Genomic DNA, 14564 nt, shown 5'->3' with positions numbered 1-14564 from the left:
ACTGTTTAATTGATGCATGTTGTTCTTTGTTGCTGTATATGCTGCATATGTCTGTTTGTGTCTGTATATGTGTGGATGGATATGTGTGTGTGTGTGCGAGTGTATACCCGTCCTTTTTTCCCCCTAAGGTAAGTCTTTCCGCTCCTGGGATTGGAATGACTCCTTACCCTCTCCCTTAAAACCCAAATCCTTTCATCTTTCCCTCTCCTTCCCTCTTTCCTGACGAGGCAACCGTTGGTTGCGAAAGCTAGAATTTTGTGTGTATGTTTGTGTTTGTTTGTATGTCTATCGACGTGCCAGCGCTTTCGTTTGGTAAGTCACATCATCTTTGTTTTTAGATATGACTGAATATTTATATAGATTCTCTCAGATATTCATTGTAGATAACTGCATTGTCTCCAAAAAGCTTGATTTTACTATTAGTACTGTCTGCAAGGTCATTAATATACAACATGAATAGCAAGAGTCCCAGCACACTTCCCTGAGGCACACCCGAAGTTACTTCTACATCTGATGACGACTCTCTATCCGAGATAACATGCGGTGTCCTTCCTACTGAAACGTCCTCAGTCCAGTCACAAATTTCACTTGAAAACCCACATGAATGTACTTTTGGCTACAAGAATAGGTGTGGTGCTGAGTCAAATGCTTTTTGGTAGGAAACATTGCCTCTACATGGTTACCTTGATCCAAAGCTCTCAGTATGTCATGTGAGAAAAATGTGAGTTGTGTTTCACATTACTGATGTTTTCAAAAACTGTTCTGGTTGGCATTGCGGAGGTCATTGTATTCAAGATATCTCATGATGTTCGAGCTCAGAATATGTTCTAAGATTATACAACAAATCAGCATCAAGGATACTGGACAGTAGTTTTGTACATCACTTCTACCACCCTTCTTGTAGATGGATGTGACCTGTGTCTTTTTCCAAGGACTGGGCACCATCTTTTGTTCAAGGGATCTATGATAGATTATAGTGAGAAGATGGGCTAAGTCAGCCGCAAGTTCAGTGTAGAATTTGACAGTGATTTTATCCAGCTCTGGAGCTTTGTTCAGTTTTAATGATTTCATCTGTTTCCCAACACCACTGATACTAAAACTGATTTTATTCATCTTTTCAGTGGTATGAGGATAAATTGGGCACTTCTCCTTGGCTTTCCTTTGTAAAGGAACATTTGAAAATGGAGTTCAGCATTTCAGCTTTTGCTTTGCTACCTGCAATTTCAGTTCCTGTTTCGTTCATTAGGGACTGTATACTAACTTTGGTGCCAATAACAGCCTTTTTACATATGACCAGAATTTCTTTGGATTTTGTGAAATGTCATTTGACAATATTCTGCTATGGCAGTCATTGAAGGCATTACTCATTGTTTTCTTGACAGCCAAATGTGTTTCATTCAGCATCTCTCTATCTACAATAGCCTTACACTTTATTTTACACCTATTATATATATACTGTAAGTTTCTTTATAGTGACTGTATACCATGCAGGTTCCCTTCCATTGTGAACTGTTTTAGTGGGTATATATCTATCCATAGTTCCTCTACATGCTCCTGGCTCCTGACCTGTGCTGAAAGTTTTAAGTTCCTCATTGAGATAACACATTACTGATTTTTTTTATCTAGTTCACAGAAAAAAATTATCTTTCTACTTGTTTTAGTTTACTTTTGTACTTTGATAAGCATTGGTTCCACAACCTCATCGTGGTCACTGATACCAGTTTCAATGTGGACATCCTCAAAGAGGTCAGATCTATTTGCTGCCATTAGATCCAATATATTTCCATCAAGAATGAGGTTCCTAACTATATGTTCTAGGTAGTTATCACGGAAGGTATTTAGTAAAATTTCACAGGATGTCTTATCACACCCACCACTAACAAAATTGTAATTTTCCCAATTCATGTCTCCACCAAAGATTACAGTGTGATTGGGGAACTTACAATTGAACTGAGGTTTTCTCTGAAGTTTTTGACTACATCAGGAGATGAGCTTGGTGGACAATAGGCTACCTTTATCATTTTATGCCCACCCCTGATGATGGGTCTTGCCCAAACAATCTCACATGCAGATTCAGTTTCTATCTAAGTGGATTTGAGTTTTTTGTCTATTGTGACAAATATGCCACCTCCATTTCCCATTTGCCTATTCTTCAATAAACATTTAATTTTCCCCCAAAAACCTCACTGCTATAAATTTCAGGTTTTAACCAACTTTCTGTACCTAGGATGTGAGCTTCAGTGCTTTCAGGAATGCTTCTAACTCTGGTACTTTCTTATGAATACTTCAGCAGTTTACCATTAGGATTTTAATACTCTCACCTGTGAGAGGCATTTCTTTTACTCTGATACTTCAGGGTTTCCTGTAGCCATTGTTATCTGGATTAGATGGAGAGCTACTTAATCTGAAAAACCCTTGCGTGCACTGCACACACAGTTAGCTACCTTAGTAGCAGCCTCTGAGGCGTAGTGCGCACCTGACCTATTTAGGGGACCCTATACTTCTCACCCCATTATGCCAGTCCAGGAAGTCACAGCCTAGTTTGTCACAGAACATTCGAAGTCTCTGGTTCAGGTCTTCCCCTCGAATCACTATCAAAGGGATGATTAGTTCTGGGACAATGCTGCAAATGGTGAGCTTTGTTGAAACTCCACACATAAAGCTAGTCTTTTCAACCTTCTCTGCCAGTCACTGGAATGACCCAAGAATGACTTCGGAGCCGAGATGATAGGCATCATTTGTTCTAATATGTGCCACAATGTGCAGTTTGTTGCACACTGTTCCCTCAATGGCTCCTGGAATAGGCTCTTCAACATACTGAATGAGGTTGTCAGGCATACACAGTGAGTGCACCTTGTGTCCTTTCCTGTCCCTAATTGCCATTTCCCTAAGGGATACCATCATTCATCATATTTATGAACTACAGATGATAACAGCAAAGTTACAGAAAGACAATAAAAGGTAAACTGACTGACTGGCAAAATGAACAACGTAAAAGTAAAAGACAGTGTGTCTGGGAGTAGAGAGCACAAAGTGACAGAAAATGATGGCTTTCCACCTGAAATGCTAAAAGTTAATGAAAGTACTGAGTTCAAAAATGGACAAAATTAATAATGACATTGGTAGTTTAATTTAAGATATACACAATATGTGCAACAAATTAGGTATTGGAATTCAGAATATGCAACTAAATGAAGATGTAAGAGAAAATTCATGTTTGAATTTAGAAATTTTTGTCACTGATGGGCTGTCAAAGTGAAAATCTAATAGATAACAAATGTAATAATGAGATGCAAGTTGTAGATTTCTCTCATACTACTTTAAGTGAAGGAGTACAAACCTGTTCTTTTGATGATAGTATTGAAATAGTATCGAAATGATGGTAAAAGTGCACTTACAGTGTCACCAGCTTTTGTTTTGCATACTGCAGTTGGTAACTGTTTGTACAGTCAGTGATGTGAATATGGCAAAATCAATGAGAAGTTAGGATCTGATAAAAAGTCATGATGTGAAGTGTGTGAAGGTACCTGTTGACATAATGGAATATATTGTGTTGTCTTATAAAACAGAATATTTTGTAATATTTAAAATCTATTCTTAGGTTCCCATGTAACCACAACCTCAGAAGTCAGGACATTTTGAAAATACTCCAAAAGGTTTTTGAAAATCATTGGGCTGCACTACAGATCAGTCCATCCCCACAGCCAATTTTCCTCCAGTCACATTCATTGTCTTCACCAACTCACAATTGAGCCACATTATTTCAATCTAACCTATGACAATCCCAACACCACAGAGTGGTCTGCCAGTACAACCAGTTTTCTTACACTCTCATTTGGTTGCTTTACAAACTCACATCCAAGCTGTTACATCTGAACCTAACCTAGACCTTGGGCTACACTACAGATTAGTCCATTATCACAACCAGTTTTCCAGCAACCACATTTGTTGGCATCATCAACTCACCATCAAACTGGAATACAAAACAATGTCAGAGGACACCTAGTCATATACTGAAAAACTGGCCATAAGGAAAAAATGATCACCATGTCAGCCCATGGCGTCATTTGAGTATGGTATGGTGTGAGTCGAAATCAGAACACTGACCTCTCCTGGCCTTACAAATTTTGCACTCGCTACTTCTCATTCAAGTAGCTCCTCAACTGGTATCACGAGACTACTCAGTTATACAGGCAGACTTACACTGTGTGGCAGAACATTCAATTCATTCATTCCACCTGATACAAGGCTAATTTATTCACTTCACAAATGGCATCCAAAAAGATATCATTGTCAGTGATATACAAATATTATCTAGGAGAAGCTAGGTTAAATAAAGCAATCAAACCAGTCAAAGAGTAAAACTTCTGAAAGAAGATTTGTTGCAATATTAAGATTTTCAAGGTATATATTAGAGAAGGCTAACAAAACTATATACCTTTGTAAATATCTCAGAATACCTAAAAACATTATCACCCTATCACCCTGTATGTATAAAAAATGGTGACCCACTTCAGCCCACCTGCCACTTATTTCTGAAGCAATATCTTCCACATATAAACAGGTGGAGAAAGGATCACCTACAATGAATCAGTAAGTAAAATATATGTGGATTTAAATTTATGTGTGCAGAATGTTACTACCAGAACAGAAAGATATAGTAAACTCATAATAATGGAACATAAAATGAAAATTTTTATTCAAAATACATGGAGCAAAGACAAATAATGTAGATTCAAAACAAAACACATTATTTAAGTTTCACTTTTTTGTAATTGCACATTTAGCTGGGGCTCCAGTTAGCGAAAAAGCTGCAGCAAAAGGTGGAGGGTCTGCGAAATTGATTACTTGTCCCTCTGAAGGAAAAGCTGTTTCTTCAAACAACACCTCTGTGGAGGCATGAGAGACAACCACATCAACATCTCTAGAAAGGTCAACACCTACTACATCATCAACTGCATCCTGATTACCTCCTGCGGCATCACCATTTTCGTCATCACCAATACATTCCAAATCATGCCCACTATTGCAGATGACATCTGCTGCATCGTTTGCTCCATCGTAGATCTCACCTGCAAAAAGACCACTTTCACTAAAGCCATTAGTTTTCAGATCAAACTCTACATTGCAGCTGACACCTTCCACATGATTGACATCATCAATGGTGTTGCCTGCATTATCATTACTTTGATAAGAGCTGTTGGCTTCCGAATCATGCTTTTCATTGTGGCTGACAGCTGCCTTATCATTGTCTCCATCAGTGCTGTCAACTGCAGCATGTTCACTTTGATAAGTGGCTTTTTCTTTCAAATCATGGACTTGATTCTGTGTGGCGCCTGCCTTATCATTGTCTCCATCAGTGCTGTCACCTGCAGCATGTTCACTTTGATAAGTGGCTTTTTCTTTCAAATCATGGACTTGATTCTGTCTGGCACCTGCCTTATTATTGTCTCCATCAGTGCTGTCACCTGCAGCACGTTCACTTTGATAAGTGGCTTTTTCTTTCAAATCATGGACTTGATTCTGTCTGGCACCTGCCTTATTATTGTCTCCATCAGTGGTGTCACCTGCAGCATGTTCACTTTGATAAGTGGCTTTTTCTTTCAAATCATGGACTTGATTCTGTGTGGCACCTGCCTTCTCATTGTCACCATCAGTGCTGTCACCTGCAGCACGTTCACTTTGATAAGTGGCATTTTCTTTCAAATCGTGGACTTGATTCTGTGTGGCACCTGCCTTATCATTGTCTCCATCAGTGCTGTCACCTGCAGCATGTTCACTTTGATAAGTGGCTTTTTCTTTCAAATCGTGGACTTGATTCTGTGTGGCACCTACCTTATTATTGTCTCCATCAGTGCTGTCACCTGCAGCATGTTCACTTTGATAAGTGGCTTTTTCTTTCAAATCATGGACTTGATTCTGTCTGGCACCTGCCATATTATTGTCTCCATCAGTGCTTTCACCCGCAGCACGTTCACTTTGATAAGTGGCTTTTTCTTTCAAATCATGGACTTGATTCTGTGTGGCACCTGCCTTATTATGGTCTCCATCAGTGCTGTCACCTGCAGCACGTTCACTTTGATAAGTGGCTTTTTCTTTCAAATCATGGACTTGATTCTGTGTGGCACCTGCCTTATTATTGTCTCCATCAGTGCTGTCACCTGCAGCACGTTCACTTTGATAAGTGGCTTTTTCTTTCAAATCATGGACTTGATTCTGTGTGGCACCTGCCTTATTATTGTCTCCATCAGTGCTGTCACCTGCAGCACGTTCACTTTGATAAGTGGCTTTTTCTTTCAAATCATGGACTTGATTCTGTGTGGCACCTGCCTTATCATTGTCTCCATCAGTGCTGTCACCTGCAGCATGTTCACTTTGATAAGTGGCCTTTTCTTTCAAATCATGGACTTGATTCTGTCTGGCACCTGCCTTATCATTGTCTCCATCAGTGCTGTCACCTGCAGCATGTTCACTTTGATAAGTGGCTTTTTCTTTCAAATCATGGACTTGATTCTGTCTGGCACCTGCCTTATCATTGTCTCCATCAGTGCTGTCACCTGCAGCACGTTCACTTTGATAAGTGGCTTTTTCTTTCAAATCATGGACTTGATTCTGTGTGGCACCTGCCTTATCATTGTCTCCATCAGTGCTGTCACCTGCAGCATGTTCACTTTGATAAGTGGCTTTTTCTTTCAAATCATGGACTTGATTCTGTCTGGCACCTGCCTTATTATTGTCTCCATCAGTGCTGTCACCTGCAGCACGTTCACTTTGATAAGTTGCTTTTTCTTTCAAATCATGGACTTGATTCTGTCTGGCACCTGCCTTATTATTGTCTCCATCAGTGGTGTCACCTGCAGCATGTTCACTTTGATAAGTGGCTTTTTCTTTCAAATCATGGACTTGATTCTGTCTGGCACCTGCCTTATCATTGTCTCCATCAGTGCTGTCACCTGCAGCATGTTCACTTTGATAAGTGGCTTTTTCTTTCAAATCGTGGACTTGATTCTGTGTGGCACCTGCCTTATTATGGTCTCCATCAGTGCTGTCACCTGCAGCATGTTCACTTTGATAAGTGGCTTTTTCTTTCAAATCATGGACTTGATTCTGTGTGGCACCTGCCTTATTATTGTCTCCATCAGTGCTGTCACCTGCAGCACGTTCACTTTGATAAGTGGCTTTTTCTTTCAAATCATGGACTTGATTCTGTGTGGCACCTGCCTTATCATTGTCTCCATCAGTGCTGTCACCTGCAGCATGTTCACTTTGATAAGTGGCCTTTTCTTTCAAATCATGGACTTGATTCTGTGTGGCACCTGCCTTATCATTGCCTCCATCAGTGCTGTCACCTGCAGCATGTTCACTTTGATAAGTGGCTTTTTCTTTCAAATTCACATACTTGATTCTGTGTGGCACCTGCCTTATCATTGTCTCCATCAGTGCTGTCACCTGCAGCATGTTCACTTTGATAAGTGGCTTTTTCTTTCAAATCATGGACTTGATTCTGTGTGGCACCTGCCTTATCATTGTCTCCATCAGTGCTGTCACCTGCAGCATGTTCACTTTGATAAGTGGGATTTTCTATCAAATCATGGACTTGATTCTGTGTAGCACCTGCCTTATCATTGTCTCCATCAGTGCTGTCACCTGCAGCATGTTCACTTTGATAAGTGGCTTTTTCTTTCAAATCATGGACTTGATTCTGTGTGGCACCTGCCTTATCATTGTCTCCATCAGTGCTGTCACCTGCAGCATGTTCACTTTGATAAGTGGCTTTTTCTTTCAAATCATGGACTTGATTCTGTCTGGCACCTGCCTTATCATTGTCTCCATCAGTGCTGTCACCTGCAGCATGTTCACTTTGATAAGTGGCTTTTTCTTTCAAATCATGGACTTGATTCTGTGTGGCACCTGCCTTATCATTGTCTCCATCAGTGCTATCACTTGCAGCATGTTCACTTTGATAAGTGGCTTTTACTTTCAAATCATGGACTTGATTCTGTGTGGCATCTGCCTTATCATTGTCTCCATCAGTGCTGTCACCTGCAGCATGTTCACTTTGATAAGTGGCTTTTTCTTTCAAATCAAGGACTTGATTCTGTGTGGCACCTGCCTTATTATTGTCTCCATCAGTGCTGTCACCTGCAGCATGTTCACTTTGATAAGTGGCTTTTTCTTTCAAATCATGGCCTTGGTTCTGTCTGACAGCTGCCTTGTCTTTGTCTCCATCTCCGCTGTCACCTGCATCATTACTAGCTTTGTAACGTTCACTGGCTTTATAATATTTCCCCCCAGTTATGTTGGCAGATGCTGCTTCTGTATCTCTGTAACCTTCAGTAGCATTAAGTGCATTGTGGCCATTGCTATTTGAGACACCATCTTTAACCAAAGTGCCCCATGCCACATCATAAATACTATTGCACCTGACATGTTCTGTGTCATGATATTGAGTTTGGTCATTGCCCTTCGCATCTTTACTTCCATCATGGAGATCTCTTGCCACGGAATAAGCTCCTCCATAGCTGTTACCTTGAGTTTGATCACCCCCAGCCTGGTTGTCACCTTCCGCGTCCTCAGCTCGACGTTGGTCACTGTGTGCCACAGCTCTTTCGGCCTTCGTTTCGTCCTGTTAAATGAAATACACGTTACATTAAAAAGATGTCTTTGTATTATACTACACATGCTTGCAGAGAAATTCAATAAATTAACATGTTGTTTCTAATACTAGTGTTTGGGAAGACTTAAGAGTTGATATGTGTAAATGGTGGGAAGAAAGTTTGTTTTTGTAGTTTTTGATCTGAAACCTTTTCATTTGCTACAAAGACAGTGTTCCCAACAACATTCACCAAAAAGTGAGTTACATTGTGCACTGCACTGCAAGACGTGTTAACATTGTTTAGGAGACAGTTCCTGCATATATTTCATTTAACTGTCAGACATTATGCCCTGAGTGAGCTATGTGGAGATCCTCTATAATTTTGAATATAGTCTAGCCACTGAGTCTATTACTGTCAGAGGAAGCTTGCAAGACTAAACGCTAGAAAAACGAAGGATTTTTTTTTTTTTATATATATAGGCTGGTCTCCACTTTAGGGTTTTATGTGTTCCCTTCTGCCCTTGCAGACACCATTCAGCAGCAGGTGACAATCTATCAGGAGCTTATCAATAAATAGAATCTACATACAATATCAGCCACACTGAACAATGGTGCATTTGAAACAACACCGAAGAATGTGACACAGATGAGTGCCTTTACCTATATATTCACCTCCTCCTGCAACATAAGACCCAGATTCCAATAATGATGGAAGTACAGGGCAAATATCAGAATGGACACTCATTCTAGTCTCAGAACTGTATAACAGCTTCTTCTCTATGTTGAATCTACAACCTGCACTGTCTGCTCTACACAAAACACTTCGTCAGTCAGTCAGAGTACACCGTGGTGTGTGATGCCCACTAAGCACTGAGACAAAAGGACCTTTTATATGTACTTCTGACAAATTTTGAACAGGGGTTTACTGTCTGGATTTATGGTCGTAAACAGCTATGACAGTGTTCCAGCACCAAAGTAAGACCTCTAGTGTGGATTCACGAAATCAGATGGTTAATATTCCATTTTCGGTCTCTGTTTTAGAACTACCAGTCCACATTCGACAGTGTTAAGGGAGTGATATAAGAGTCTTCCCTTCGTTACATCACTTTGAATCTTCCTCAATCTGAAAAATTAAATGATACCAACTGGTACCAGCTGGGGACTTCATGAGCATCTGCCTATATTGTTGCGTTCGCCTTTGTCTGAATGGTATATCAGATACCAAGTTGACTCTCACCAACTTCCATGATAGAGCGTTACTTCCCACAGTAGCGTTGTGAGTACAACGCTCTTTATTACAGCCTTACATACACACATCAAAAAACGTTTTGCAATACCCTGGTTTCCCAGAACTCCTGAAGATAGACGTTGACTGTAGATATTGTATCACAGACATAGTCCCTTTGACTGTTCAGAGATGTCACTAAACCCGCCCAAAGACATAAACAACCGTGCATGAGCAGCGCCTATTAGATGGAGGGGGTTCGACAGCCGATCAGTTCCAGTCATTCCACCAGGAAGGAGATACATGGCTCGTGTTGCCTTTACTTCAACCATGCCCAGTCTATACCGCAGTTCGATCGCGTCCGCATTGTTACTTTATGCCAGGAGGGCCTTTCAACAAGGGAAATGTCTAGGCCTCTCCGTGTGAACCAAAGAGATGCTGTTCAGACATGGAGGAGATACAGAGAGACAGGATCTGTCGATGACATGCCTCGCTCAGGTCGGCCAAGGGCTACTATTGCAGTGGATGACCGCTAGCTACGGATTATGGCTTGGAGGAACCCTGACACCAATGCCACCATGTTGAATAATGCTTTTCCTGCAGCCACAGGACGTAGTGTTACGACTAAAACTGTGTGCAATAGGCTACAGGGTGTATAACTTCACTCTCGACGTCCATGGCGAAGTCCATCTTTGCAATCACGACACCATGCAGCGTGGTACAAAAGGGTCCAACAACATGCCAAATGGACTGCTCAGGATTAGCATCACGTTCTCTTCACCCGGCCAGGCTGAACGCCTTAAACACACTGTCCAGCGAGTGCAGCAAGGTGGAGGTTGCCTGCTGTTTTGGGGTGACATTATGTGGGGCCGAGGTACGCCGCTGGTGGTCATGGAAGGTGCCGTGGCGGCTGTACAATACGTGAAAGCCATCCTCCGACTGATGGTGTAACCATATCGGCAGCATATTGGCGAGGCATTCGTCTTCATGGACAACAATTCGCGCCCCCATCGTGCACATTTTGTGAATGACTTCCTTGAGGATAACGAGATCGTTCGACTAGAGTGGCCAGCATATTTTCCAGACATCAACCCTATCGAACATGCCTGGGATAGATTGAAAGGGGCTGTTTATGGAAGACGTAACCCACCAACCACTCTGAGAGATTCACGTCGAATCGCCGTTGAGGAGTGGGACAATCTGGACCAACAGTGCATTGATGAACTTGTGGATAGTATGCCACGACGAATACAGGCATGCATCAATGCAAGAGTACGTGCTACTGGGCATTAGAGTTACCGGTGTGTACAGCAGTGTGGACCACCATCTCTGAATGTCTCGCTGTATGGTGGTACAACATGCAAGGTGTGGTTTTCATGAGCAATAAAGAGGGCAGAAATGATATTTATGTTGATCTCTATTCAAATTTTCTTTACAGGTTCTGGAACTCTCGGAAGCGAGGTGATGCAAAACGTCTTTTGATGTGTGTATGTTTGTTGCACATTAAGAAGCAAAGTTCAATGATCGTTGTCTACGAAAAACTTGTATGAGTTCAACTCTTTATCCAGACTAACAAAAACGTTTTACCGATAATTTTAATCAATCACATTGTTGAGAGATGGATGTGATAGCTGGCCTGACTCATGGCACAAATGTTCGCTCAGTCGAGCTGCTCTTACGTCATGACCTGAAATGTCTTAATGTAGCTATCAGATGGAATGATGCGGTGTTAGAAATGGTGGTGATGCCAGCTGACTTCGTGCATGTGCTTCTGCTATTCGGGACTGTCGATGTAAGGAGCTTTGCTAGCCTTTTTCTACGAGACTTAACGGTTCTTCATCAAAATATGCAAGTGATAAAAAATAAAATATACGAGAAGTTGACCCTCAATCCTACAAATGCGACGTATTGCATCAGTGAGAACTGACGTAGAGGCAAAGAAATAAAACATATATTAGTATCATTGTATGAAAGAACAGACTCTTAAGTGTAGAACTTCGTCAAACGGTAGAGGAATATCCATTTAAGTCAGAAAGGAACAAAGCTGATAAAGACAATCACATTGAATTAGCAGATAATGAAATAATCAGGCTCAGAAATATAAAGAAATTAATAATTTTCTTTCTGTGTAGATCACCTAATGGTAGTGAGTGTATTTTTTAAAATCATGTAATGGAAGTTGTAGATAAAATATCAACCACGAAATAAAGATCAACCACAAAATAAACTTAATTCTGCACAGAAATTGCGAACATTAACACCAATGTCACGGATGAAATGAGTTGCATTTCAAACATCCATCACAACTTTGGTTTGTCACTATTGGTGAACAGTGAAAGGACAGGATTATTAATCTCGTGCAACAAATAAGGCAGGAAAAAGATTACGTAACTGTAGAAATACGTAAGATTCTCACAGCTGATTATTATTAAATCAAGAGTGGAAAAAAATTCCACGCACTAAAGGCGTATAAAAGACTTTCATCTGAACACAAAGTGCAAGTTTTGTTAAGAGAACTAGGAATCTGAAACTAAGATAAAATGTACAGAGAAATCAACATTACCACAAAATATTATTTACACTGAACTCTGAAAAGACACCTTCAAAAGTACCCACATGTGGCAGAAAAACGAGTGGATAACGGAGGGCATTAGGAAGTCCTCAGTTCCAGGAAAAAAGAGTCGTAATGAGGCAGAGTATGCAAACTTTTACAGCAGCTACGAAATGATTTGTAGCATGTTCCTGAATACTGTAAAATACATATCTAGCTTAAGGCCCAAGAGACAAAAGTGGTTGCTTGGGGTCGCAAGATGAGGGCAGCATCTGAGGCATCAATGTGTAAAATGCGTCATAATTAGCTCCGAAAACTGGCTTTGGTTAATGTTTACAAGGGAGGGTGGCAGGGGCCACCAAACGATACGTCGCTTTTGTGAATAAATGTTCTTTAATCGGCATTGCACCCTTAAAATCCAGCTACAGGAACTAGAATCTAAATAGTCAAATGAGTGTGAATTCCTAAGAGACCAAACTGCTGAGATCATCGGTCCCTAGGCTTATACACTACTTAAACTAAACATTTAGCTACAATATAGCAGGTCAGCAACTGGAATTCCATAAATTATCTGGGACTAGGCATTAGGACTGATTTAAAATGGAATGACCATATAAAATTAATCGTCGGTAAAGCAGATGCCAGACTGAGATTCACTGGAAGAATCCTAAGGAAACGCAGTCCGAAAACAAAGCAAGTAAATTACAGTACACTTGTTCGCCCACTCCTTGAATACTGCTCACCGGCGTGGGATCCGTACCAGATAGGGTTGATAGAAGAGATAGAGAAGATCCAACGGAGAGCTGCGTGCTTAGATACAGGATCATTTAGAAAACGCGAAAGCGTTACGGAGATGATAGATAAACTCCAGTGGAAGACTCTGCAAGAGAAACGCTCAGTAGCTCGGTACGGGCTTTTGTTGAAATTTCGAGAACATACCTTCACCGAAGACTGAAGCAGTATATTGCCCCCTCCTATGTATATCTCGAGAAGAGACCATGAGGATAAAATCAGAGAGATTAGAGCCCACACAGAGGCATACCGACAATCTTTCTTTCCACGAACAATACGAGACTGGAATAGAAGGGAGAACCGATAGAAGTACTCAAGGTACCCTCCGCCACACACCGTCAGGTGGCTTGTGGAGTATGGATGTAGATGTAGATGTTAAGAAGAACACGCTCACCCATGCCCGAGGGAGTACTCGAACCTCCGGCGGTAATGGCCCCGTAATCCGTGACGTGGCGTCTCGAACCGCGCTGCCACACCGCGCGGGTGACCTTTCTAATAGCGTTAGTCATGAAGAAAAAATACTCTCTGACGATGACAGCAACATTATAGCCAAAGAGAAAACAAGAGGTTCCTAATACAGTAGAAATTTTGACACCTGCTGATGGATACGAAGGACGAACTAAGCTAACGTACAGGCAATTGGATACGTGTCTCGGTCAACATGTTCTTTGCTTACTGTTAAGAGGTACATCGGTAGGAAGATTCAGAGGGTAGACGGTAAAGGGGAAGCAGCAAATCGAAGACTTGTTGTTACTAAATGCCACTCATCAAGGAAGCTTTACAACCTGCACTATGTGTTGTACCAAATTACATTGTGATGTGATAGCCAGTGGTAGCAATAAATGAAATTTGTGTGCTCCTAGGCATTACCGTTGAGTTTTACGTTCCTAGGCATCGCTTACCTGTTGATGATCACTTCCTTCATCTTCGTCTGCCTCACATTCTCGGCAAGGACACAATATCCTCTTCCAAAGAGGAGCCATCTGCAAAGAGAAGACATCACCTCAGGTGTTGTTCTGAATCTTTTGCATATTATGTTGTTTTGAGGTCGTTTTCCCTTTCAGATGTCACATTCCCAATGGAGCATCGGAGAAATATACTGTCAGTAAGCAAAAATGGCTCTGAGCACTATGGGACTTAACTTCTGTGGTCATCAGTCCCCTAGAACTTAGAACTACTTAAACCTAACTAACCTAAGGACATCACACACATCCATGCCCGAGGCAGGATTCGAACCTGCGACCGTAGCAGTCGCGCGGTTCCGGACTGCGACTGTCAGTAAGCCTCCAAAACAATTCGTCTGCAGCTCGTGGTCTAGTGGCGCCGACACTGTAGCTCAGTGTGTTCGGTCAGAGGGTTAGTTACCCTCAGTATTAAAAAACTGAGTGAACGGGTCAATG

The 14564-nt window shown here is 41.3% G+C and overlaps 1 protein-coding gene across 1 annotated transcript in view; it reads right to left on the bottom strand.

The window, feature by feature from the left end:
- The window catches only part of LOC124596684 (uncharacterized protein DDB_G0290685-like), a 39200-nt gene that overhangs the window by 9805 nt on the left and 14831 nt on the right, over positions 1–14564 (bottom strand). Inside the window, exons 2-4 of the mRNA XM_047135888.1 lie at positions 14067–14147; positions 7417–8626; positions 4971–7349 (exon numbers count right to left, since the gene is read on the bottom strand). Coding sequence (XP_046991844.1) covers positions 4971–7349; positions 7417–8626; positions 14067–14147 — 3670 coding nt within the window. The remainder of the gene's footprint in view (positions 1–4970; positions 7350–7416; positions 8627–14066; positions 14148–14564) is intronic.

This window comes from Schistocerca americana, chromosome 1, assembly GCF_021461395.2.
Source record: "Schistocerca americana isolate TAMUIC-IGC-003095 chromosome 1, iqSchAmer2.1, whole genome shotgun sequence".
Taxonomy (NCBI): Eukaryota; Metazoa; Arthropoda; class Insecta; order Orthoptera; family Acrididae; genus Schistocerca; species Schistocerca americana.
The sequence above is the reverse complement of the archived record's forward strand: the minus strand, read 5'-3'. Positions and strand labels throughout refer to the sequence as shown.